This window comes from Alligator mississippiensis, chromosome 14, assembly GCF_030867095.1.
Source record: "Alligator mississippiensis isolate rAllMis1 chromosome 14, rAllMis1, whole genome shotgun sequence".
NCBI lineage: Eukaryota > Metazoa > Chordata > Crocodylia > Alligatoridae > Alligator > Alligator mississippiensis.
In genome coordinates this window covers 14705385-14733159 of record NC_081837.1, presented here as the reverse complement: position 1 = coordinate 14733159, position 27775 = coordinate 14705385, and the positions used below count along the sequence as shown (strand labels likewise).

Below are 27775 nucleotides of genomic sequence, written 5' to 3'. Positions count from 1 at the left end.
TGTAGTAGAAAAACTAGAGGTTTATTTTTTAATAAAATACTTCATTACAAAATAACCTTTTTTTCCACCATGCAAAATAACCAAGTATTGCAACTGACCAAGGGAACAGTGTGGTCTTGTGTAGGAATAGGTGCTTCCCTACCCTGCAATAGCCCGAGCAAGGGATAAAGTCACTGCATATCAGGCTAATCCAGAGTATTGCTTTAAACGGGCACTGTGCATTTCCTAGTCGGATCTCAGAAAGCCCAGACCTCAGCACTGAGGGTGAGGCTACACATTACAATTAGACCATATCAAGGGCACTTAAAACTGGAGCACCCACACATTAAGTCTCATTAACAAGTGTTAAGTGCCCTCTAGGCCTCTTAAAGTTATGCGACTTCTGGTGAGGATCATCTTTGAGCCCTGCTATGTAGCTCAAATTTACCTTAACTTTTGGCTGCTCCATGGAGATAAAACAACTGATTTGCAGTCCTTCTGCATCCAGTAGGTACTACTCCCAGCATGGACTAGCAATCCTCTGGGACTCTACTACCCTGGGCTGACAACTGGGGACAGCCAGGTAGCATCCAAGTGGGGAGGGGGTGAAAGGAGGCAAGGGGAAGGGGTCATGGACAGAACAAATTTGGGGGGGGGGGGCACTGGAAAAAAAGGAAGAGGAGCTGCTGAGTGGCTGAAGAAGGGGAGGAGAGGTAGGCCTGGGAGGGGGGCAGGAAGCTGCTGTGAGCAGCTCCTTGTATGCCCAGATCAGGCATATGCTGATCCCACTGGGCCCCACAGCTGCCCAACAGCTGCTTGCCCACCCACTCCCACCTTTCCCCTCCATGGAGCTGCAGGCAGATGAGTAGGGAACTGAGAACCACGGGAGACTGAGGAGCTGGGGTCTGATCTGGGCTGGCAGGGGCCTGATCTTAGAGCAAGGGTGGGCAAAATGCAGCCCAGGGGCTGGATGCAGCCCGCCAAGCCATTCTACCCGGCCAGCGGAGCCCCTAAAAAATTCAGAAAATTAATATTAATCTGCCCTGAGCTGCCTGTCAATGCAGCCCTCGATGGCTTGCTCAGTAAGCAGCCCTCTGCCCAAAATAATTGCCCGCCCCTGTCTTGGAGCCTATACTGCTGCTAGAGAGGGGGCAAGCAGGCAGGCTGTTGAACTCCAGTTCACCAGCTTTCTAGCAGTGGATCAGAGATGTGCACATTAGAGAGGGTGTTAACCCTTAATGTGCAACTGCTCACAGCACGTGCTAACTTTAACATGACCTAACATTCCCGAGAGTTTGTATGTGCTAATTGTAACATGTAACCACACCTTCACGCTTTACTGTGATCTCATTAGACAAAAATCCCCAGCCCATGGCTCTCAGATAGTCATTTCCCTGCAAAACCTTCTAATAGTGCTGGCAGCCACAGGAAATCAGAACATTAAAACTGAGGTTGACAGGGAAAACAAAGGACAATAACTCCCACAGTGCTTTAGCTGTTGTTGTGCATGGGCTAGAGAACGGGTGGGGACCACTGTGTTACACTCTACTGTCACGTCTTGCATGCGAATTCAGGTGCTGCAGATTCCTGACTAGAGATCAGGGTGGTGATAAAACTAGTACAGTTGGGACCTAATCTCTCTCCATCTCCGGCTCTGTCTGTTGTATTTGACCCCAAAAGTGCCAGCACACAGGGGTCAAAGAAAAAGGCAACAATGGAAGTTTCCCTCCCATGCGATGCTAACTTTAATGATGCTGTTGATTGCCTGCAGGTTACTTGCAACTATCTAGCAACTTCAGGAGTTAAAAATACCTCCAGTAAGAGATACATTCAAGGATATGTGATATTTGGTTAACAAGTCACACTCTAACCCCTGAGCTGCAATCCAGCCATTCAGCCTCTGAAAACTGGGCAGGTGGCCTTGCAAAGGTATGTGGTTTCTTGCAAACCACAGCTTGCTTAAACACAGAAGAGGTTTTTCATCTCAGTTTAAGATGCAGAATGGTGAGTGCAGTTGGTTTGGTCTGGGATGGCCTGATGAACTCAGGGCATTTGCAACACATTACAGAGGGCAGAGGAGGAAGATATAGGGTCTTCTTTCAGTGTGGATCCTGCCAAGAAAGAAAGACGTTTTCAGTAAAACAGTCCCTAATATTTGGGTCCTCCTCCCCCTCAGAGATCCCAGTTGCACAGCTAAACTTTACTTGAGCTGACTGCCACCAATAATACTGAACATACTTTATAATTTCACTCCAGATATTATCCTCACCTCCACTGATGCAACAACTACTCAGTTCACATAAGGCAAGGGTGCTCAGCCTTCAGGTCAGATTTGGCTTGCAGAGCCATGGCATCTGGCCCACAGGGTTCCCCCCATGGGTTAGGAAATTTGACAGCAAGTGTCAAATTAATGACAATTCAATTATGACAATTAACCCCCCCCCCCTTTACTGTGGATCAGAGCCGGGCTACACCCCTTCCAATCTCTACACCTCCTTCAATCTCTATTACATGGTCAGATTGGGACCAAGCCATGCCCCCTCCACTTGCAAAGCTGGATTGGAGCTAGACTGACCCCCTGTCCTCTGCATGGCCAGATAGGTCTCCACTATGCCCACTCCAGGTACCAGATTGAGACTACAGGCCAGATTCAGCCTGCTGGGCAAAAAGGTTGAGCACGCATCCCGCCTGCTGGGCAAAAAAAGTTGAGCAGCACTGACATAAGAAAACTGCAGCGTCTCAACTCTTACGGCATGGGGTCAAGCAGATCCTAGCCTGCTGATTTAGCTAATCATCCCTCCTCCCCATCTGCCATCCCAAGTTCTCTCTCACTGCTCTCTCCATTTTCCCACTGTCTTTACAGGATCATTCTTGTACCTTGTAAGAAACACAGTTCAAACCACATTCACCACTAGGGTAAAATGGTACAATACCATGAGTTTCAATGGTGAACAAGATTCACAGATTCGCATAAGGAGATGTGCTTACCTCTTACTGAGAACTGCTCTTGGTCTCCAAGTTCATGCTTTTGGAGGAAGGGCCAAACTCTCCTTTTTTCTGTCATGTTGTTCAGACCAAACCAGATAAAACAATGATACCTTTAGGTATTGCCCCATGACAAAAGCCAGTGATAAACAATAACTTCTACTTCGCAACCCGAATTCCACCAAGGGGTCAATACACAATGAGTGACATGAGTAGGACATTGGCACAGTTAAGTGCTCACACCCTTTGGCATGTCAGTGAGCACATCTGGAACATAGGACTGGAAGTGATCTACAAGGTCCCTGAATTCTGTTCTCTGCTATTGTAGGCACCCCATTTTATAGCATCTTTCATTCCCCTCATAATAAAACAGCAGTGAACATGCCTGGTGATTCACGAATAACCCAAGATCTCACGGCATCAGGTTTGCAAACACCTTAGAAAAAGTCCCTTCTGCAGGTCACCTGTCCTAGAGAGACTGTGATGCTGACAGAGCAAAGTGGATTTAATTCCAACTTTATTTAAATATTCATCACTCATTAGGAGATTTTGGACACACAGCCCTCACTCAAAGTTATTTCTGGTGGAGCTATCCATTTAAATGACAGTTTGCTGTCTAGATCCCTTTGGCAGTTTTCACCATCTCTGCCTTCTGCATATCTTGGCTATGGTACCATAGGGTGGTAAACAAGGAAGTTTTCAAGGTGCTCAACACTGTCTTTGCTCTGACCCTCCTGAAGCCAGGCACATTTTACCATTGGTTTCAATGAGCACTTCTGAAAATCCCACTTTACAAATACGTGTGCTGAGGTTACTCTCTAGTGACTGAATTACCAAGAGAGCAAGGGCTCTAGTGCCAACAGACATGTTTGATGTAGAAAACCCTTGCGATTCTGGAGCCAAAGGTCATGGGTACTAGCTTCTGTTTGTAGTGTATATATTGTAGTGTAATCACTAGCTTGAACCAATCTGAAGAAGGATACATGTTTGGTTATTCTTAAATATACTGTTTACATACACACTGACAAAGACATATTTGTTACATCATCTATATACATGCCTACTCAGAACTATGTACAAAACCCTCCAGCCCTTTCTAAGTCTCAAGAAAAAGTCAAATGTACTGTAGCTTACAGGTAAATGAAGCTCCTGTTCTGCATATTTAAACTTCTTCTGTTTGTAGTAATCCCGTCGTGAAAGAAAGTGCAGCAGGAGCAGGTCACAGAGCACAGATGCCTTCCATGAAACAGAACAAGACACATAAGCCAAACCACAGCGAGGGTCACATCTCAAGCATCAGATCACCCAGCCCACCCTCTCTCAGCTATCCCAATACAGAGGAGTCACTTCAGCTACTTTAGACGTGGAATTCGGTAGCCACTTTACAGTGACCTACCATACTACACCTCTGCTTAGGATAGAAGTGAAGTGTGAAGGATTCAGAATTGGGAAATTAACCATATTTACTCAAATCTAAGACTATCCCGAATTTAAGACAACCTCTCAATAATTAGTTTCTTTACAACCTATACATTTATTATAGTTTCCCATGTATAAAATGTATTTATTGGAGGATCATCTTTAATTAATATCCCCCACCGCTGTGGAGGGGCAGGCAGTGGGGAGGCATGTGGCATGGGAAATTAAGAAGTTTGCCCCTTGCTTCTGCCTCCCATAATCCTCTACTCTCCCCCTTCACCCCCAGCCTCTGCTTCATGCTGGAAGACACTGTCCCTGTTCTAGCCTGGGGCACTGAGCATGGCTCCAGCCCAGCCCCTGTAGTAGCCATGCAAGGCTGCATGACACCGCTGCAAGGCTGGACTAATGCTGTGCTCAGTGCCCCAGTCTGCAGTGTGCACAGAGCCTGCTGGCACAGAGCAAAGGGGGATTGAGAGAGGCAGGTAGGGGAGCAAAGGTGGCATGGGGTGGTGGTGGTAGGGTGCAGAGGTGGAGTGGGACAGGCAACAGGAGCAACTATGGCCCTGACCCTGGGTAGGGGCTGTAGCTTGAGTCACAGCAGCCATCTGCCCCTCCCCCACCCCCATTTGCAATTATAAGGCAGGGGGCTTCCCCCCCCCCCCCCCCCCGTGTTACAAAGGGGAGCAAAAACCTTGTCTTAGAATTGACTAAATTCAGTAGATAGACAAAATGTAAGAAACTTAACGTGAACTCAAGGCTTGAGCCAAATTCTAACATCCTGGATACTGCAAAAGTACTGCGTGGTCTCTAAGGATCACAAAGCAGGCAAGTTCTTGGTTTTGTGTCTCATTTGAATGACAGTACCGTGTCCCCAGACATCATGCTGGGATGTTGTTTCAGTGCATATTCAGAAGAGAGAGCTCTTACTATCACTTTTACTGTAATACCTGCCCTGGCATCCTCTGCGGGAGTTTCCCATCAAAGTATTTTTCTACTGAGTTCCCTTCTTTGAATGGATCTACAAGACTACAGGCAAGCTATCACATCATCTTATAGTAATCCCCATTGGCCTATGGTTTTTTAATGATCAATTTGTATACATTAGATTCATTGTGATGCAAGGTTTCTGCCCTCTTCTTTTGACCTATTGATACTGAAGGAGCTCTGGGGATGCCTGTGCACCACTGGCATTTTGCTAGAGCTCTAGGCCCCTTCCACTTCAATGCCTCGTACAAGCAGAGTAGTTTGAGAGCTCACACATGAGAGCCCTAGAAATAGCAGAACTTACCACTCCAAAAATGCCAATTCCAGAGCCGATTGTGGTCATCGTTGGGATGATGTCAAATTTACCTGCCTGAATTAAATCACAGAAAACAGACAGCCTAGCAGTATAGAGCAAAGGAATCACACAGCACAAAGGTCTGGCTATGAATGGCACTACAGGAGTTCATCACCTCTCACAGACAGGCAGGACAAGTGCATTGGTTCTGTGAGAGTAGCTGATTTCTGGGTTTGCTTACCAAAACCAAAAAATAAAGGAAATAAATCACTTTGGATCAAGCAAACCATTGTTTTCCTCTGTATTTTTCCCCTTTAAGCCCTTTTTATTATTTCAGTTAGGTAAATTTTAAAACAAACAAAAAAACTCATTCTAAAATTCAGCCCATCCTAAGCAGGACTAACTATCATTCAACCATCTCCTTCTGAGTCAAAGACCTTGACATGCACTAAATTTTGATACTGGGGTACAACACAGAGTTATGTGCAAATTGAAAGCGAGTCAGAAAACTACTGGGGAAAGAGCTATGATCTCATCTGAATTCACAGCAGATGTTACCTTTCCATTGACCAGAATGTCAAACCGGATCCCAAACACTTTGTACAAATTCCTCCTATTGATTCCACCGTCATTGTAGTATTTGGCATACCTTTCCAAACAGAGAAACAACACATATAATGGCTTTTCATGGACTTGTTAAAAAAACCCCCCCAAAAACAAAAAATGGAAGCACAACCGAACTACTGTCAGCCAACTGCAAAACTGACATACTGAAGTCTTTGGGGACTCCTGGACAGAGCAATGGATCGAGACTCAGAAAGGTCTAATTCTTGGATCTGCCACTGGCCTGCTGGATGACATTGGAAAACTGCCCTTTACCTCAGTTTCCCCATTTGGAAAATGGGTATAATGATACTGACTTTATTTGTAAAACATTTTGCCATCTCCCAGGAGAAAATGTTACAAATGAGCGAGCTACTTATTATCATTACCTACTAAGTGAAACTACAAAGCAAAAAGCAAACAGAAGAATTAACTGAAATTTAATTGCTGGCTGAATTAAAATGAGTTAATCCACTCCTGTTTGAATGCATTTTTGTTCTTTTGTACCACAGAGTGCACTATGCTCCTGCAAGAACATTCAGTATTAGTATGCACAGGACTCGCAGGCATTGTTTTCACTATTAGTCAGAATAGCACAAATACGATAAACAAATGGGTGCGTTTTGCACTGTGTGTGGCTGCACTGTAGGGCTGTGTGAAGCTTCGGTCCCTGATTCGATTCAGCGGAGATTCGGCCCGATTCGGTGCTCTGCACTGCTCTGAGTCCTGGCCAGACTGTGCCTTGCACCCATAAATTTCCAGGATGCTCATTATAATTCCCAACAGCCAGCCAGAACCAGCCTCTGAAATTTGAGACTGTCCCAGCTAAAATGGGACATATGGTCACCCTACCTGTAAAGTGCCTTGGGATAGTAGAAGATGAAAAGAAAGCCACATATGAAGTCCTACTGGGAAAAGATCTCTCATACCTGAAGTTGAAGCCTGGTGAAACATTTGTGTCTCTATTATAAAGTCCATGAAACTCATAAACGGGTTTACAGTAAGTCGCAGGCCAGTCGAGGTCACAGTTCCAGTCTATGGTGATGCCGACAGCCCCACCCTATAATCAAAGTCGCAAAATATCAGTGTTCTCATCATGCAGACACTTGTTTTCAGGCCATTTATCTGCCTTTTAGTTTAGCTCTTTTGTTTGCAAAAAGCAGCTCTTTCCATCTCCACAAACTCACTTTTCAAGGAGGCTGTCAGAGGTCCAAACTATAATGATACACAAATCCTGCCAATTTATTCTTCTCTCTTTATATTCAGTGATGTAGGACTTCCACTCTGTACCCATCATGCAGACTAACCCATCGTGACATCCTAAGACTCACTTCCTATGGCCATGCCTAGGAAGACATTCATAGGACTTTCTCTTTCTCCCACGCTATCTCATATTGTCTCATTTGGTACGATATGAAGAGTTAAAGAAATCCTGATGGCAGCATGTGGGGGCCTGGTAAGGCTGGCTACAGTGACAAGTGCTGCACTCCTACAATGCTTTGCATTGCTCCCTTTCATTCATTCATTCAATAAATTGTGTCCAAGTGCACGGCTATGAGAAGCTATAAACCTGACTACTAATGCCAAAGACTGCAGGGTGCGTGTCAAAGCCCAAACTGATTGCTTCAAAGCATGTCAGCTCCTAAACAGGGAAGTCTGGTCTGTTTAACTGAACTGCTATACTCCTCAATCCATCAGAGGAGGCTACCAGTTCAGTCAAAGCACAAAAGAAACAGAAACAAGGGAAGTCCAGTGTGCAGCCCCTACTTCTACACATGCGGCAATTTGCATGGATTGATTCAGTGTTGTTTACTAGCCTTCTCATGCAATTCAGCAAATCAACGTCTGGTACCCTACTTTTGTGGGTTGCTACATTAAGAGCTATTGGGAGGTCAGGCTTGGACTGCAAGAAATAAATCCAACTCTTGTGGCTGGGAAGGAGAGAGGACAAGTTAGGACACAGATGGTACACTGGTTTCACAAGGTCATTTTTCACATAACCAGTAGAGCAACACTGACAGGGTATCCTCAAAACACTTGACACCTCCTTCTTCTTCTCTGTGGGGCAGTACTAACATGTAGGCTGGTGACTTGTGCATGTGCCTGGGTGGAGGCAGAGAGGTTGTCACGAACAAAGAGCAATAAAGGAAGCAGCCTTAGCTGAAGCCATAATAAACTCCTTGCTATTCAGGTCAAACAAAATGAGATAGGTGGAGACTGGCTACTCTATTTATTTAAAATATTTTTAATGTAACTTCCCATAACGTGCATTATCAGCAACCCGGCAAATAAACACAATCAGTAACCGGAGTATGAAATAACCTTCTCTGACCTGTATTTGCAGATTACATCACATTTCCCTGCAGCTTAAATCTGTTGCTAATATGATACTGCAGGGCAACCCTGTTGGTTTCATTTTTCTGAAGGCTCAGTTCTGTGGCGGGCACAATATACCAAGTATCAGAAATACGGGTCCAGACGTTAAAATAACAAGGACATGAGAATTGGCTGATGATGACCTTACACAGGGTATATAACAGGCAGGTCCTAGATCAATGGGACTTCACCAGCTTGTTGTCTAAGGATCTTCCTTGTGCATCACGATGGGGCAATAACTACGGGGAAACGTTAGGGCAACCTGTGGATAGCTGAAGGGATCAAACTGTCACAAATGGAGAAGGAATTATTTAAGGTAGGGCAAAGGAGGATTAACAATGGGACAAGAGAGAAAAAGGATATACTGCATCCCAGATCAAGAGAAACTTCTTCAAAATGAACTGGATTCACCTGTAGAGTATTTTCCTGCCAAAATATGACATTTAAAACTCAGCTGGATCAGAGGCTAGAATACAGCATGCTCTGATTCCCAGAGTTAGCTAACTGGGACTTAATAGGTTTTCTTTTTCTTCTTAAACACCTTTTAGCAGCTATAGCTATGGCTGCATTTAATGTTACTTATTATACTTGTGTGATGCAAAAATCGCAGCTTTGGACACGCTATGCAAATACCAACTGACATTGAAGAGAAAGTCTGCATACAATCAAATCTTGTAAAGAACATGACATTGTGGAGTTTTCCTGGTTTGACCTTTAGGCTGGGCTTTTAAAAACCCAAATACATAGGATTTAGGCCTCCAAATTCCTTAGTTGGTTTTAGAAATCACAAAGGAATTGTCTCTGGGAGAAGTGCTGCCAGTCTTACAATGGCAGATTCACTACCACGGAAGATGTCAATATTTAGTCACTTCAACAATTGCAGAAATCCTCTGTATAGATTCATAGATGTTAGGGTCAGAAGGGACCTCAATAGATCATCGAGTCCGACCCCCTGCATAGGCAGGAAAGAGTGCTGGGTTTAGATGACCCCAGCTAGATGCATATCCAACCTCCTCTTGAAGACCCCCAGGGTAGGGGAGAGCACCACCTCCCTTGGGAGCCCATTCCAGACCTTGGCCACTCGAACTGTGAAGAAGTTCTTCCTAATGTCTAGTCTAAATCTGCTCTCTGCTAGCTTGTGGCCATTATTTCTTGTAACCCCTGGGGGCGCCTTGGTGAATAAAAACTCACCAATTCCCTTCTGTGCCCCCGTGATGAACTTATAGGCAGCCACAAGGTCGCCTCTCAACCTTCTCTTGCGGAGGCTGAAAAGGTCCAGGTTCTCTAGTCTCTCCTCGTAGGGCTTGGTCTGCAGGCCCTTGACCATACGAGTGGCCCTTCTCTGGACCCTCTTCAGGTTATCCGCATCCCTCTTGAAGTGCGGCGCCCAGAATTGCACGCAGTACTCCAACTGCGGTCTGACCAGCGCCCGATAGAGGGGAAGTATCACCTCCCTGGACCTATTCGTCATGCATCTGCTGATGCACGATAAAGTGCCATTGGCTTTTCTGATGGCTTCGTCACACTGCCAACTCATGTTCATCTTGGAGTCCGCTAGGACTCCAAGTTCCCTTTCCACTTCCGTGCCACCAAGCAGGTCCTTCCCTAGGCTGTAGGTGTGCTGGACATTTTTCCTCCCTAGGTGCAGCACTTTGCATTTCTCCTTGTTGAACTGCATTCTGTTGTTTTCTGCCCACTTGTCCAACCTGTCTGCAGCTGTTCCCTGCCCTCTGGCGTGTCCACTTCTCCCCATAGCTTTGTGTCATCCGCAAACTTGGACAGAGTACATTTCACTCCCTCGTCCAAGTCGCTGATTAAGACATTAAAGAGTATCGGTCCAAGGACCGAGCCCTGCGGGACCCCACTGCCCACACCCTTCCAGGTCGAATTCATAATACTTTGGAGCACAATTGCATGCAAATCTGTTGAATAGCAGGCTGTAAAGATCTGGATGGCTCAAAGGTGACAGTTTGATTCATCTCAGGTATCCCCCTACCTGCCCACTACAGAAGCAAAATGTCAGATGGGATCTACATACCTCATAGGCCAAAGTCGTGAAATTTTGACCTGATTCTTTTACTATGTATCCCAGCTCAAACAGGGGACATAACGGATGATCGACTTTGTGATAGATGCAGCTTTTCATATACTTATTGTCAACAGCTTCAACAAGGTTGCGTCTGTGAATTTAAAAAACAAAGAACCTGGCTATTCTTAAAATGGCATGTGCTAGCTTCTTATTAGCTACTGGGTAGATGATAAGGATTCCCGAGAAGCTTTGGTTCCACTTAGGATTTAGCATGTTTAAAGTACTCATCCCCTGCTATCATGAGTATACTCATGAGTATACTCCCCCACCCTCAGATTTTCTAGCATTTTGCACCCAATGGAGCAAGTGCTTCTGGATCTCTGGCAATCTCAAAAGTCCTTGCTGCCAGACTTGCAGCTTCTTAGGCAGCTCTTTCAGGATTCTGGGGTGGAAACTATTCAGTCCTCTTTGAGCTCTGACCAGTCCGAGCATTTTAAAGTTTGTTCTGTGGTATTTTCCGTTTCCATAGCCTTATTCCCCTTAGCTATCCTGCTTCTAACACCGTGTTCATCATTATCATCCTGATTGAAAAACTGAGGCAAAGTTCTTGTTCTGGTGCTTTACCGGCTCCCACTCTAGTAATGCGTTTGCACTTTTTTTTCCAGACAATATTAAAAAAGCAAGAGACAGAAAAAGAAGGACATGAACTCTGCTCTCACTGTTCCACTGCATGACTTGCTTCTCTGGTTTTAAGACAAAACTATGGCTTAGACTCAAGTTTTTGCTGGAAAGGCAGCAGGTTTTAAATAGCTGAAGTGCTCCTTATGAACCTGTGCTATAAATTTAGGGTCTGGTTTTGTAAACAAGCTAATAACTTTACTCCTGTGTAGCCTCATTGCTCAGAGGCCCTTGGGTCGAGTCCCCATTTTGGTTACTGCACGGTTTGAGAGCCAGCCCTGATTCCTACTAATGGTTTGACCTCAGCAACCCGTAACAAATCCAACCCTGGACTCGGTGGGTGCGTCTACACATGCAAGTAATCCGGAAGCAGTTTACTTGAGTAAACTACTCAGGAATAAACAGTCCTGGGCATGTGTCTACACGTACAGGGATGCGGGAGGAGATTTGCTGCTCCTAGCAGCCACTCCCTGCAGCCCTGCAACGGGCCCCTGCAGCAACTAGGGGGAACTCTAGGCTCCCCCTGGGTACTAGTCCAGGGGCCAGGAGATAGCTGTCTCCTGGCTGGGGTTGGGACAATGTCCCCCTGCCCCAGCAGCAGGGAGCTCCTAGCCCCCACACCATAATCATGGGGCCTGGGGTGGTGGGGATCCTTATCTCTTAGCACCAGCTTCGCAGTTGCGAGGCCGGCACTAGAAGTTCTTCCTCTCCCAGTGCCAGCTCCATGCATACCTGGCACTGGGAGAAACGAATCTCCCAGTGCCGGCCCCACGACCGCAGAGCTGGTATTGGGAGATAAGGATCTCCCAGCCTGGACCCCACAATCACAGAGCGGGGGCCGAGAGCTGCTTGCTGCTGGGGCAGGGAGACACCGTCCCTGCCCAGGCTCTGGTGGTGGAGCCTGGCCTGGCAGCAGGCAGCTCCCAGGAGCAGGGAGCAATCTCCTGCTCCCTGCTGCCTGGGAGCATATTTACTTCTGGTCGGGCATCTACATGTGCGCTACTGCACAGTAAGTAATCTCAAGTAAATTTACTCATGATTAGAGCCAATTACCATGCACTAAGCACCTGCACGTGTAGATATGGATGCTTACTGCACAGTAATTAGCTCTACTGCACAATAAAGTGTGTCGTGTAGAAGCGCGCACTGATAAATAATTATTTTCCGCATAAAAAGAAGCCTTTACAGAATAACAGCAATACAATTCGTGACCTGTCACACAACTAAAACATTTACTCACCTGGAGACTTTAAACCTGGGGAAGGTGATGCTGTTCTTAATAAACAAGGTGAAATTTTCAGCTGCTATGAGCAGTGCAGGGCTGGAAAATACAAGTGGTAACAAATGTTTATTGCTCAGTGAGCCAACCTCTAAGTAAAGTAAAGTAAAAAATAAACCTCTTTATTACCATAAAGAGAAGATTAGGTAGAAAGAAATGATACGGGATAGCATCCAAATTAGAACAGTCGAGACCCAATGAAGTATTTGATCTTGTCCTGGCCTTTTCTAAGCACAAGGACAAATTCCACAGCATGCTAGGTAAAAGCTAAGAAGCACCAAAAGGAGGAGAGGCATCTGCTGTGCAGAAAAATGCACAATGGCCTCTCAAAGCCTAGTGAAAAAGTCTCCCTTCACTATTCAACACGCTGGCATTTCATTGGAGTAATAATGCCATACAACCCAAGAGGCAATAATGTAAAAGCCAAATTTCCTCGAATTATTCTAGCCATAAATACCACTGGCTGGTACAGAGGACAATGGACCTGATGCATGCTAGGTGGTTTTTGGATGCACACAACTGTACAGCACTTTCTGGCCCAGATTCCTTTATTCCTGGGGAAACATCTACCTCAACAAGCTCAGGTCCTATGGTTGTGGGGGCTCCCACAGATGCAGCCAATTAAGATTTATCGGGGCTCTGGACAAACGGAAAATTGGAGGTCCCCCACCTGGCAAGGGCAGGTTTCCTTTGTCTGCCAGGGGCTGTGGCTGGGTCTGCTCAGTCTTCTTGGCACATCTAGGGTGAGCTGGAAGGGGGGGACGGGGCAGGACCCTTGTCAGAGCATGGGCTCTGCACTTCCCCCTGGCAGCCCGCCTGCCCCTCTGCCAGGCCTGGCAGGCAGGGCTGTCTCATCCCATCCTGTCCCAGTGGCACTGGTGCCAGTGGCTACCCGCAGATGATGGAGGGTGGGAGTAGGAGTGGGGCTGCCCATGGGGCATCCTGGAAAAAGACAGTCCCTGGAAGCTGCTACCGCCCACATGGAGCTCCGTGCCTGCCCAGGCCGTGGTGCCCCCAACTGGCAGGGGGCCCTGAACCTGAGCCCTGTGGGCCCATGCATTAATCTGCCCCTATACAGATCCTCCTCCTTCTCTGTGATGAGATCCCTTCCAGCCTCAGAAAGGACAGGAAGCTCTCCAGCCCATATCCAGGACTCCAAGAATCCTCACTATTCAGGACTGGGGGAAAGAGGGCCCAGCTGAAACTCTGGGGCAACAGTATATCCCAAAGCCCATCAGCATCTGAGTGAGGCTGCACAGCTATCCGCTACTGGTCCTAGGCTGCACAAAGGAGAAACAAGTGCCCAACAGTTGACCCACAGGGTGCTGTAGCCTAGAGTCCTCTTGGAGTGGGAGCACTGCAGGATGGGCAGAGACTCAGCAACTCTAAATTGCCCAGATGTGTGAATCCAAAAAGGAAGACTGTGAGCTACCACTGGAAGTCAAGGACCTGAGACAATCTGAGGCATCTGATGCCATCCACAAAATGCTACAGAGAATTTCCTAGTTATCTAGATAGATGGACAGAGAGATGGATAGACAGACAGAATGGTTGGGGTGGGGGGGGGAGCAACTCCTTCTGCAAAAGGGGACCTGCCTCTATTACCCTCCACCAAGGATTTATTTACTCCCCTGCAAAGCTGTAGTTAGATGAGTTAGGGCCAAATTTTTTGGCAAGTGTGCCCCAAATTCATTCTGTGCCCGCTTTGAGTGCCACTCTGATCCCTTTCCCTTATTTGATCTACTGCTTTCTGATTCCTGCCTTGTGCTTCCGGCCTGGTGTGATGCTCTGTTTTCTGCTCCCTGCCCTGTCCCCTGGGATACCTCTGCTGCCTGTCCCCTCCCCATCTGCTGAGTGCCATTGCTTGTGCCACTTGTGGCACCCATGCTGCAGGTTGGCCACCCTAAGCTAGATCACCATGCAGCAGGGTCAAATTTGGTCTGTTCAGAGTCAGAAAAAACAGCAAAGTTTAGCCAGAAACAGCAGTCATTAGTGACTGGTCTTATGCCTGGGCAAAGCCTAACTTTATACCAGTAGTGGCAATACCCCTTTCATGCAAGCTGGGAAATTGGAATGACGTGTGAAATAATTCCTTACTCGGGAACATGATCGTCTACTTCTAAAGGGCACCAGCCAAATATCTCACAGGTCTTGACAGTACTGTTGAAATCTATGCACTTCCCAGTCATCATACCTGAAGAAAAGAGGTGAGAGTTCATACTCACCGTTACAGCAGAGGAACGTCCATCAAATAGATGTGCTAGTCATCAAGCTCACATATGAGGCGCTTAGACATGATTTAAGGGATTGGGGTTCAAGTCCCAGCCTTGTCAAAGGCTCCTGTGACAGAGACTCTCAAGCACAGATCATTTAATCAATTAGTGGCTTGGTTCCCAATTTATACAAAGGGCATAATCATCCAAGCCTATTAGATTTTGGGGGCATGACCTGGGCTGAGGCCCATAATTTAGTACTTACCTTGTCCCTTACGTTTGTACTCCCCTTTGGGGCAGTCACTATCAGAACGGCAACGTCCCGCATGTGGCAGCTGTTTTGAGAAAGAAAGCAGATCTCTCTCAGTGGTTCAGATGGGGAGCAATATCTCCCTGCATACTCCATGGGAAAGCTCTCCTCAAGCTGCCCAGCAGGGAACTGCAGTTGTCTTTAGACTAAGGGCTTGTCTACATGGGGACACTCAGGGAACTTAACCTTCAGTAAGTAAAGGCATGAATTCAAAGTGGATTAGTTAAACCACAGTGAAATAGCCTTAATTCTGTTTAGCTTAACTCAGCTGGGAAGGAAAGGAAGCAAATCTGAATGAAAGCCACTTTAATTCTGAGTAAGTTATTAGTATGTCCACACAGGGATCTAATACAATTTAACTAATCAACTTCAAATTTTAATTTTAAAAAATTTCCTGACTGCATGTGCAAACAAGCACTGCCGTACTCTGACAATGTGGTTTATCAAGATGCATTAGCATCTCTCCAGCTAGCTTAGCTTAACTGAGAACAGCCGTACCTTGAAATAACCCTTGGTCTCCACTGATGACTGCACCAACAACTGACACGTTGAGCTAACTTGAGTGTTCCTCCTTCACCTTGGAGAAAGCAGTCAGCTCAAGGTGAAAGCACCCAGACAGACGAGCATTGGAGGATGGAGAGGAAGGACAGTTTCCTGGATTTTGTCACCAATTTGGCGTAAATGTAAAATTAAAGGAAATGAGTCGTGGGATGGGAGCAAATATGAAGTGGTCTTATTTACCTCAGGGCATGTATCTTGTTTCTGTCCATGTGTGATAATGAAGTTAGTCATCACCACAAAAGAACTGTCCCCCTACAAAGAAGAAGATGGTAAGATCAAAGGTGAAGACATTTTCAAGGATTTCTTCCTGTTACTGGGCAGAGGGTCAGGCACCAACCTCCCATTTAACTGTAGGCCAGAAGGTGCCTAGGCTAGACATGTGCTGGCAGGCACAGTGTGAGAGAGATGCCTTCCTCCTCTATTCAGACTGGTCTTTACCCTCCTACCAATCTCTCCAGATGAAGACTTTGATGTGGTTGCTAGTAAGAGGAAAGCAGTCTCTCTCATGGGCAGGAGAGATGCTACCATGGGGAGCAGCACCAGGAAAAGAGAGCAATAGGGTGACTATACGACCCTGTTTGGCCAGGACAGTCCTAGATTCCCTAGGCCAGTCCTGGCTGGTCGGTCAAAAGTCCCAGACCAGAGCTGAGCGAGGAGGAGGAGCAGTGTGGTGCACCAAGCAGGTGAGCAAGCAGGCACCACTACCACTGTGTGGGAGCAAGGCATGTAGCGACCTCAGAGATGGCATCTTAGTGTGGCCATATGTCTGCCCACATTGCTCCTGCATAGCGGCAGTGGCGCCTGCCCACCTGCCTGCCTGGTGCACCGTGCCGTTCCACCAACGCGCTGGACTCCGGCCCAGGACTTTTCACCAGCTAACCAGGACTGGTCTATGCAATCCAGCCAAACCAGGACATGCCACCCTAGATAGAAACCAAGCATCACCTAACCAGATACAGAGTCAGAGGCCTCCAGTAACTAGCTGCAATGTTGTGTCCCCTGGGATACCTCCATTTGGGCTGGCATGGGGAGCTGTGCCCCTCTATGGCCATATCAGCTGTTTGGATTGCTTGCCTTGGAGAGCAGCAAGGGGATTCCCAGCTCTCAGAAGTAGAGTCTTTGAAGTGCCCTGTTAGTGTAAAGGGGAAGTTTGGGCCTGATCACAAAACACCTCTGAACAGCAGGAAAGAGAGAGTTAGACAGAAGTAGAGGAGATGGGGAAGGGGAGGGGCAGGGAGAGGGGGAAGATCTTTCCTAACATTTATCCAGTGTGTCGAAACACTTGTGGTTCAATGGCCCACTTAGGCTTCAGCACAAATTGAACTGCAACTCTAATCATGAGCAAGCAGTAACTTAGAAGTTATTCTTCATAAGTGCCGAGCACTTCCATTTCCTATGGAATTGAAGAGGAAGTTACTGAAGCTCAGCACCGTGAAAAGTCAGGCCCTCAGGGGAACGCAGAAGTATCGCTCTTTTAGACACTGGAAGACAAGCTGCTTTCAAGGAGAGGCTGTAGATTTAGGAAGCCATTTGTTAGCTCCCTCCCCTCTGCAAAGTGCTGACAAAGGGCAGTAAGTAGAATAAAAACCCTCCCTCTTCCTTACCTGAGGTGGAAAAACATAGTCGGCCACATCCCAGATGTGTGGGCCCATCCCACTTATATTAGTGAGAGCTAAACCTTTGAGCTTCACTGACACTGAGCTGATGATGCCATCCCGGGACTGATAACCCTTCTCGTACAGGAAAACCCACCTAGGCAAACAAAGTAATACATATGAGTCACTGTGTATCACATTCCTTAGACCCATAGTTGAGCATCTGCCATCTGGACAGTTACCTGGATGGTGCAGAACGGGCTCCATGTGAATGAGAAAAGTGGAGATACTTCAGGAAGAATGTATCATAGTGCAGTGCTAAAAACAACAATGTGTTTGGAGATCTGGGTTTGTCCTTAGCTCTTCTGCGTATCCAGGTAAGTCCGGCTTGTCAAAAGGGGCTCAGCTTTGGGTCTCCTGTTCCAGAAACGCAACACCCAGCTTTCCGAGGGGCTAACCATTCATAGCTCCAGGTCAACAGGCCCAGCACAACCAAGCACCCCTGAAAGGCAGGCCTAGGCTTCCAAAGTTGAACACTCAAAAGCTGAGGTGCTCAAACTTAAAGTAAATGTGAACCTTTATGTGCACAGGAGTCAATTTTCCCCCTAAATAGAAAGAGGATAATACTTACCTACCTCAAAGGGGTCTTGTGAGGCTTAATCCAGCCGTGGTGGTAAAGCATTTTGATATTCTTGAGAAAAGGAGTGATAGGTAGATAGGGAAAGGACTATTACCAAGCTGCTTCCTAAACCGATCTTGCAAGATGAGTTCCCTTGATTCCAATGGGAGGCTTGTAAGAGGGGACAAGGAGATCATCATCTCACCCCAAACACCTTATTGTCTCCCCTCTTTCATGGAAAGTTCTCAAAATGCTTCACCAGAGCAACTTATAAGGCCTGTTTGAACCCTCACAAAGGGTGAAAACGACACTTTCCCCCCTTTCATAGGCAATAAATTCAGGACAGAAAAATCAAAATCAACCAGTGTCCAAGTGAGGAACAGAAGCCCGAGAACTGCAAGTCTCAGGTTCTTTTCTAACCACATGTTGACTCTCCCCCACCTTGGATTAATAAGCAATTGTCTCTGGAGTTCCTCATATTTTTCATCCTTCCTTCTGTTCCTTCAAACTAAAAAAACCTGGCGCTCTAAGTTGCGAGGGTATAGGAGGTTGTAGCTGTGTTGGTCTAAGGACATAGGCAGCAAGGTACTTTGTGTAAAATGTACATTTGAACTCACTGGCCTCCTTACATATGGACTGGCCTCTGGCAGCTTTACCACTCCATCCAGGAAGAGCACAGACCAACTGCAGATGCTTCCTCAGCCTGATACAGGGTGTTTGTGCCCAAAAGCTTTCTAAGAAGAATTTTTCCAACTATTTGATTTAGTCTAATAAAAGATATTGGATTTACCCAAAGCGTCTTGCTTTGCTCTTTAAGTGAAACTCAGCAGGGTTTGCAGAGATGAGCCACAACAGGCTATTTATTTCATCTCTGGCCAGCAGTGAGGGGAGGGGGAGCCGGGGAGGAACGAACTGGGTTTTCTGGCTGCTCATCTAAGCTTGACCTCAAGGCCAAGGATATGAATCAACTGAAACACCTTCTCACCCCAGAGTGTAGGTTATGGCTTGTCTAAATCAGATTAATGATTAGCCAACCTCTGGTCCTGACTGACAGCTGGCAAGTTGGTTGGCAGTAACGTCTGGCAACAGTCCGTGCTGTGGCTTGGTGCTCACATGCAGGCACAGATTACTTTGTGGGCGGTTCACCGCATTCATATGGCTGCTAATACTCTCAACATGGGCAGATTTTGACGCAAATTAGCCTGCCACTTGAATAAACTGCTTTTTAATTAACTGTGACTCAGGGAGACTATAAACAAGGCCAAGTGACCATTTTGGGTCGAAATCCAAGACACTGTGTGGAATGGTCCCCATACGAGGCTGCCAGACTAAAAAAGGAGAGCTCTGGTTTTCATCCCTTCCAGAATGTGGGCATCGAGCCCACTGGCCCCGGCACGCAAGATGAGCTCCGCTGGTGGAGTTCAGCATACAGGCAGAGGTGGCAGATGTATCGAATGTGAGCTTTGGCAGTGCCTTTCATTCCCCAGATGTGGAAAGCTGCATGGGACATACTGATTGACATGCAGTGCTAGTAATGTGTGAAGTTAATCCCTGGCTTCTCTTGCTGAGAGAAGAACTGCACGATAGCTCAGGGGACAGAGTACAGAAAGCCTCTTGGTTGCCAGACCAAATCCAACCCTGAGGAGCAAAACCCATGCCCTCTCCATATGGTGGCCTGTCTCTCTGTACTGGTGGCTAAGCCATGTAGAGAGGCTAACGAGTCTGCTATAGGCTTTGGCTAATGCAGCTAGGTCTTGTGGTCCAGGTAGTAGGGGCTCGTGGTTTCCAACCCAGAAATCTCAGTTCCAGTTCCCACTGCCAACAGCCCATACAGATGGGAGCAATGACTTAAAACTGCCTTTATCTAAGAACCTTTTGGCAACTTCTGCCTCGCAAGACAGAGCTTTCACCTGAGCGGCAAAAGCAGAAAATTAACACCACGCAAGCTTTCTTTTTCTCCACCTTAAAACTACAGGCAGCGCAAGACAAGAATGCTAGCTTCAGCAGAGAAGCCAAGGCTTTTGCGAGGGCTGCCACTGACTGCAGTGTGAATGGACGGCAATCAGGGGCCTTGATGAGCATGGAGGCTCTACTACCCCTTCAACTGGCACGTGGCTTCTCCTGACAGGGTGGAAGGACGCCGGATGGAGCAATACGTGTGGTGACTGGGACACCTTGTAGCAGTTCTATAATTTTTCATAATCCTAATAGGAGATCGTGTGCTCCCTATTGAACTAAAAAAAAAATGCATTTAAGGAGAGAAGTGAAGTTCCTGACACCCAGAGAAGCCTGTTCATTTCCAAAGCATCCACAGCTTACCGCAGCAAGCAAGGCTGTATTTCAATATTTCCAAGTATTTCAATACTTTGTCCATCATTAATGGGAAGGGGCTAATCCCACAGTGGCAACAGTTCTACAACTATCCCTACCAGATTTGTGGGAACAAGTAATAAAGCAACAGCAGCTTTAGTAACCATGGGTGTGTGCAGATGAAACGGGGGCCCTAAATTGAAGTGGGGTTTAAAAAACACTGCTTCAATTTAGGGCTGATTAAACCCCTGTGTCGTGCACACACCTCGCTGATTTACCTGCCTCTCTGGCAGTGGGGAGTGGAGGGCGAGCTGACGGCAGGCAGAGCAGTCCCTGGGCTGCGGTGGAGGCAGGTGCTTCTCTCCGCAGCAGTGGCGGCCTCCTCCCCAGGCAGCACCTGCCCACAGGCACCCGGCTCGGGCAGTCCTGGGAGGCATCGCAGCTGCGGAAGGAAGCACCGGGCCCCTGCACAGCTCAGGGAGGCAGGCAGACTCGGGGAGGCGGGGGGAGATCAGGTTCACCACTTTTCTTGGGTGGAGCTGCTTTCCCGGGCTGCTGCCAGGCTGCCTGCATGGGCTTCCTGCAGAGCCATGGAGTTGCACGGAGCCCGGTGCTTCGCTCCGCACTGTAGGGGCAGCAAACTAAAACTCCTTAAAGGAGTATTAGTTTGCGGCGCCCCAAATCATTTAAGGCACATTATGCCACTGAATTTCCTGCAACAGCTGGAATTAATGTGCAATATGCCGCTGAGGCATGCAAACACTGACACCATTAAAGTGGTACAAAAGCATTTAGCCCGCTTTAAAGTGTCGTGCACACATGACTCTCGTTTAGTCTATACACGGCCCATGTATGCCAGTATCTACCACAGCGAATTTATGGGTGTTAGATGACAACTGCATGAGGTGTGCTCTGCAGTTACCTTAGGGCTGTCACTACTCAGATCTGCTTTGGGAGAGGGAGTGGCACATTTCACTAGGCATCTCATGTCACCTCTAAGCAGAAGGTAGGCAGCAAAAATGTCTTGATAATACAAAAATACCCAGCTCAGGTCTTCCAATGTTGCAAGCATTGCTGGGGTAGGATTCTAAACATGGGATCAAGAGCCCCAGATCTCGTTGCCCATTTAACTTCTGTGGTGGCAGGACCTCAGGAAGGACTTTTATAAGGCCATTTTTAAAGTGCACAGGGAGCTCGTGCTTTGAGCAACGAGCCTTCCTGGCCAAAGCACCAGCTAAGAAGCCAGAGTGAATTGCTGTACAATGTTTGTGCCAGGTTTCTCTGGGCTGTGGAGCTAGTGTGCATCATCCTCTCATGCCTGGTGCCTGCTGGGGCTGGGGAGTTGGAAGGGAAAAGGGAAATGTGTGTGTAAACGCAGAACTACGCTGTAGTTTCTGGCTGATGGAGGGTGGAACTGGAAACTGTCTCTTCCTCTTGTACTTTCCTAGGTACTGCAGAGACCTGAGCAGCAGGAGTTGCTGTTGCTTTTAACCCTCTTGCAGTTGTTGTTAACCCCGGTTGCTGGCCCCATCACACAGTTAACCACAAGGTTAACAATGTCTGCTGGAGGTAATAGGTCCCACCCCACGACAACCACTAAAAAGTCAAAGAGTGGGTCTGCTGCCTCCTCAGCTGCTGCCACATGGGTAATCGACTGCAGCCCAGGGTAAGAGGCTGCATGGCAGGTGGACAGGGATGTTGGCCAGAGGGGATGAGGGCTGCTCTGAGGACATGTCTGTGGTGGACTGGCAGGGAACAGCCTAAAGAACGGGCATCCAAATGTCTTTAGGAATGAATGGAAAGGTGGCAGAAGTAGAAAGCCCTAAGAGCTGTGGCTCAAGGGAGAAGGGAGCAGGAGGGCTGCCTTCAGCTGTCTTCCTAGAGGCTCACCCTTGCTCAGAGGTGGAGGGGCTGACGCCCCACAATGCTGACCTTTGTCAATAAATCCAAACCTCAGAAAGCAAAACTATCTTTAAATAAATACGCCGAGCTTTGCCTAAGGATCTGGAGGCAGCTGAGAGATAGGTGTCCATTGCCCATACTGTGCCATGAAGGGACGTGTCCTGAAGCAAAACCCAGCCAAACCACTAAATGATCCCCAGTCTCTGCATTCCCATCCAACAGCTTAACCACAAGCCCCTTCTTCGTCTCTGAGTTCAGAGCCAGGGCTCAGCTTTGTGGCTCAGGCCATAGCCATTCACTGCCAGGAGGAACGGGTGGAGGCCAGCAGCAGCAAGGGCTGTTACCTGGACTGCTGTATCTCTCTCAATTGCTCAACGGTGCATATGAATGAGCTCAACCCTGGCTAACGTTGCCCATGTGGCTAGGTAAGCAAACCAGATCTGGTGCATTGCAGCTCCATAGTGGCCAACAGGCTGCATGTACAACAACTCCACTTTATGGAAAAAGCAGGAAGGGAACAACAAGGGACAAATGCTCCTCCCCGGCGGACCTGGAAGTGGACTGGAAGTGCTTTTGGTCCACTTCCAGATCTGCTGCCGAGAACGCTGGGGAGCCCCTCGTGCTTCTATGGGACACTCCACGTGCTCCATCATCACAGCACTCACGAGCCACCTGGTACCTCGAGGTACGTAGAAAAAACATTTAAAGCTGTGTCTATTTCCGAATCTCCGAAGCTTTCCTATTCGATTCGGAGAGATTAAAGGGTCTCCTGATTCAATTCGGATTCGGAGATTCGGCCACCGAATTGGGCCAAATCGAATCAGGGACCGACACTTCGCACAACCCTGCCAGTTAACTGTGCCACTAATCTGAGTAGCAACATCCCTAAGAAAACTGCACATCACTTCATGCAGTTATTGTTAACCCCAGCTGTCAGCTTAACCTCCCACTGGCAAACAAGGGAGATTGCTTTCTCTTTGGGTCTTTGCCCATCTAGATTTGAGAGCTTTGGGAGAAAAGGATTGTCTTATTATATGCATGTAAACAAGGCCCCTTAGCTGGGAGATCGTATAATATGAATTACAACTTCCCCTAGCTTGGAGATGCTCAGAATGAAGATTAGGGGCTTTCTGGATAAGCATCAAAGTTTTAGGGATCTCGCCAGCACAGTAGATCTGCTTTGCATGCACTCTCTACAGCACATGCCCTGGCATTAACAAGTCCAAGACAAATACTGTATCATTTTCCCACACTGCACATGCTAACTGCCAATCCTCCTGAACCCACCCTGGGAAACAGAAACCCCAGTGCTTCTCTCAGCAGCACAAGAAGGAAAATACTAGCAAACGAGCCATTAGTCTTCCTATAGCTGGAACAGTTTCTGCATGTAAACTTGTCAGTCACTGAAAGACCAAGGAAACCCACAGGCCCCATGCAGAACCGAGCGCCCGGCCCTGTGTTCAGTGATAACCTTTCATCTCAGGATGTGTACAGATGAAAATAATGTACTGAGGAAGGGGAAGCTAGAAACATATAAACCAGCCTCCATGTTTTGGCAGTTGGCCAGGCCCCACTTCCCTATCTATAATGTACTAGTTAACTGTATGCAATCATGTCCCTTTAGCGATTGGCCCATGGAGACAACACAAGCCTCAAAACTAATGCAGAGCCTCCCTTGGCCCAGCGAAGGGTATTTCATCTTTCAAAAATGAAGCCAGGGCCAGAGAGGGCCTTCGTATCTCCAAGTTCAGTCCTCTCTCTTTGCCACATGTTAAAAGGGCCCGTTACAGCTAAGCACAGCTGGCTTCACTACAATACTGCTTCTTCACAGAAGCAAGCAGGATGCCCAGCACATTCAACAATTTCCCAACAAACTTTACTTCAAAAGAACCAAACTGCTATACCCTATTTAATGAAAAGAAGTTTGCCAGGCAAGCTTGCTTTCAAAGATAGTAAAAATATCCAGCTCCCTGAAGCTTGTTCACAAAGGAGAAATGTGGGTGCAACCTGAACCTGGTAGGGAAAATATTATGGCTAAGAACAAACCTTGCATTTGTCCTGGGACTAGTTGTGCCTGTGGTTGTCCCAGAGCATAAAAAGCCCAGGATTGGTGCGCATACAGTGTCCTTCCAACGGCGGTTCACTGAACAGCTGAATATACTGCCACTTTTCTGCCGTTGATCCACTTCTGCAATCCTGGGACAATTGCTCAGATGTACTGTGCAATGTCTTGGGACAAACTGTTAACACTTCTTATCCCCTGAACCTTTTCAGGGTTTGTCCGAGGACAACATACATGGATGTCTGAACAATCACACTTTATTCCAAGACAATGCAACATCTTTTTGTAGCCCAAGGGAAATAAAAATAATCAGGAATCCATCAGAGAACTAGGACCACTATGGTCTTAAAGCATTTTGGCCATTAGAGAGCACCAGAAGTGCCGTCTGGCAGAGATGGCCCATGAAGTCCTCCAGCAAGTCTCACACGGAAGGAAGAGTGCTGGAGTTAAAGAAAGAAATCATCAAACCAAATCCAACCAACAGGATTTTAAGCTACCTTCTATCCACCAGTGGACCACCTTTTTGCTTATGTACTCAGCTCGGCCTAGCTTGTGCCCTTATTCTGTTTCTGTTGTGTGTACTAAAGAAGATGAAACCAAACCAGACCCTAACTCTGGGATCTGGTGTTCAGGGAGCTCTGGCAGAGGCTTTGCTCTCCATTACCAGGCTCTCTTAGGTGGGGCCCAGACTACAGTGTTAATTCCCCTAACCTCATCTTTCTGGTTCACATTCATACTTGACCTCTACGGAGACTTAAGGGGCGCATCCAGATGAGCCCGGCCATATGGTATGGGGCACTGCAAACACATCTGCAATGCCACATAGCGCACAGTCCGGTGTTCTCTGTGCTGCAAGGGCGCGCTGCCCATGTGTGCACTGCTTCAGTTTTTTCTGCGGGTTTTTTGACTCCTGGATATCCCATGGAAAAACTGGAGCAGCGCACACTTGGGGCAGTGAGTGCTGCTGAAAAGCGGAGCCAGGCTGCCCAGAGCCATGCTGCAGCTGCCCGCCAGGCTCTGCCCAGCAGGATCGCTGCAGCTGCAGCCCCAGGAGACCCGAAGGACCCCAGGTAAGGCTGCTGGCCCCAGCCTCCCTTACTGCACCCGGGGTAACTTGCTGGCACCAAAGTGCGCATGGCATGGGTGTTCCCTTAGGATAAGTTGCAGCGGCACAAGGTGCACTACTGCTACTTGTCCCTGGGGAACCAAATGTCCATGCTCATCCGGATGCGCCCAAGCAGTACAATTCAGCAGGTGAAGATGAGGCTGCTCAGAAAAAAGGGAGGGTTGGGGAAGAAGATAAACCCTCAACTCTCAGCCAGTCCTAGACAGGTTTCACAAGCCAGGGCCTGTGCTCTGCTCAGGGGACAGGGGAGCAGTTACCGTTCTCCCCACCACCCTCCTGCCCTGCGTTGTAACAACCCTGGCATCTTTGGGGCCCTCACTTAAGGAAACCTCTCACAAAAAGTTTTTTTAAAAAGATTTAAGGCCTTTCTCTAGCACTACCACCACCTCTTGTGTTTGGAGAGGAAGCGAGGAGGGACTGATATTTTTCCAGTGTGGAAAACTCATCCCCACTGGTGCCAAGAGATGTAAGTAGTGACCAGAGCTGGAGGTCTGCTACTCTCGTTCCATTGTAGCCGCCCTCCCTTGGGGCTCCACGTTCCTCTGGCAGCTCGACGGGAGCCCCAGCAGCCAGGCAGTAGATAGACCAACATGGCCTGGCTGCGCAGACTGGGCTGCACCTCCCACCCCATGCAAGTGAGAGATGACAGAGGAACAAGCAAGGCGCTGGTGTGGTGCTGGTGGGCATTTCGGAGTCTGTAGTGACTTACGTTGGCTCCGAGTTGCACCCATGCTCTTTGCTGAGAAGTTTGGGTGGACAGCCAGGCTTGCTTGCCTTATATCTGGAAGCCAAAGGATGCGTTGAACCCATCGTGCAGAGTTCTTGAAAACCACAGGACAGAATAACAGGGTTTAGCAGTTGCCCAAGGTGGCTAGGTCAGGAGCAGTCACTGAGGCTGCCTATATACTAGCAGCGAGCCTGCTCCGACGGGCTGTAATTACAGCGTGTTGGAGCGGACTTGATTAAATCGAGCCTGCTGGAGCGTTGTAATTATTGCAGTCCAGCAGCCTCCGGAGTCCTGTGTATCAGCGTTTCCACACTTAAAAATGGCAGCGGGAGTGCTTTATCTAAAGCTGGTTCAACAAGCTTTATCTAAAGTGCCACTGTGGCCATTTTTAAGCGTGGGGACACTGATACATGAGCCGCTCTGGGCGCTTTAACTGGAGCAGCTCTCGGACCCACTCTAATTAAAGCACCCCTCTCCCACACACAGAGCACATGTATAAATGCCCTGAAAAACCAATACCTGCCAATCGGGCTAGCCCCTCTTGCTAAGAGACTATAAACCCCCAGTTTCCTTCAGGAGCTTTAGGTTTGTTTGCTTTATTTCCTCCCTTTCGAAGCAGCTCCTGAAGAGCCACTGCCTGCCTTCAGGGCTGGTCTCACATACCAGTAAAACAACACCGACTTTGGAAACCATGCTATCCCGGGGGCACCACATCCCACGGCTCTTCAGTAACTCATGGGCTGGGCCTATCTCCATTCAGGGAAACAGGGATAAAAATGGATAACCTCCTCCCTATAGTTCACATGCCACAAATCATAAACCTGACCCTCGCTGCTTTTTTGCTTTGAAAAAATGGTTAACAGTCACAGCAGCAGGCAGTGAGGATTTTCTAAAAAGCCTTTCCTCCAGGGAGCTGAGCAAAATCGGCAGGCTGTGCGCAGTGAGTACGGGTTATACATCACAGACATGCAGGCCCCTCTGGGCATAACACAGCAGCCCTTTACCAGACCAGTGGTAACAATTAACAGTTAACAGCTCAGCTAACTTAACTGCTCAGCTAACAGTTCGGAACAGAAAATGAACACTGTCTTGAGTTGAAACCATGGGGAGGCGCAAGGAAGTGAATTACAGTTTCCCATGGAGCTAGAAAACTGGCAAAGCACTGCTGCCCCAGATCTCCCCAGGTGCCAGGCTGGCAGGGCTGCAGATTTACTTCTTCCCCCCAAAGTGGCAGAGCACAGAGTCAAACGGCTGAGCCAATCAAAACCTGGCACCACGAGCACAGAGCTCAATGGCTTGCCAGCAGGCGTAAAACAACTGGCATGTGTGGAGGGGAGGCTGTTTGGAGCGTCTCATCGCTTCAAAAGTGAGAGCTGCAGCCCTGGGGTGAGCCGGAAAAACCTTACCCAATGATGTATCCGAGGACCACGAGCTGGATGAGCCGGAAGGTGAGTCCCACCTTCTTGTTCCGCACCAGCACCATCCTGGGGGTGTCATATTCAAACAGGAACGAAGACAGTTTCTCAATGAATTTGTGCCCCATGGCTGATGCAGCAGGTCCCGGTCTCAAGTGTGCACGAGTCTGACTCCAAAGCAAACACAGGCTCTGTTGCTTCTGCTTGTCGAGGGCGGAGCTCCCGGGTCAAGTCTTGTTTGCTCAGTACCTAGCTGTGCTGTCCTCTGCACATCTGGAGAGGCTGTAAGGGGCTGGGAGCTTTCTCTT

At 47.9% G+C, this 27775-nt stretch overlaps 1 protein-coding gene across 1 annotated transcript; it reads right to left on the bottom strand.

Moving 5' to 3' along the window:
• Positions 1-27745, bottom strand: P2RX1 (purinergic receptor P2X 1). The gene is made up of 13 exons (XM_006272255.4): positions 27459-27745; positions 17316-17463; positions 15892-15963; positions 15106-15175; positions 14725-14821; positions 12589-12669; positions 10680-10821; positions 7195-7325; positions 6221-6311; positions 5672-5737; positions 4099-4200; positions 2968-3036; positions 1-2090 (listed from the first exon to the last, which is right to left on the bottom strand). The coding sequence occupies exons 1-12, from the start codon at positions 27593-27595 to the stop codon at positions 2971-2973; spliced, it is 1203 nt and encodes a 400-aa protein (XP_006272317.2). The 5' UTR covers positions 27596-27745; the 3' UTR covers positions 1-2090; positions 2968-2970.
• Between the last annotated feature and the right edge of the window lie 30 nt (positions 27746-27775).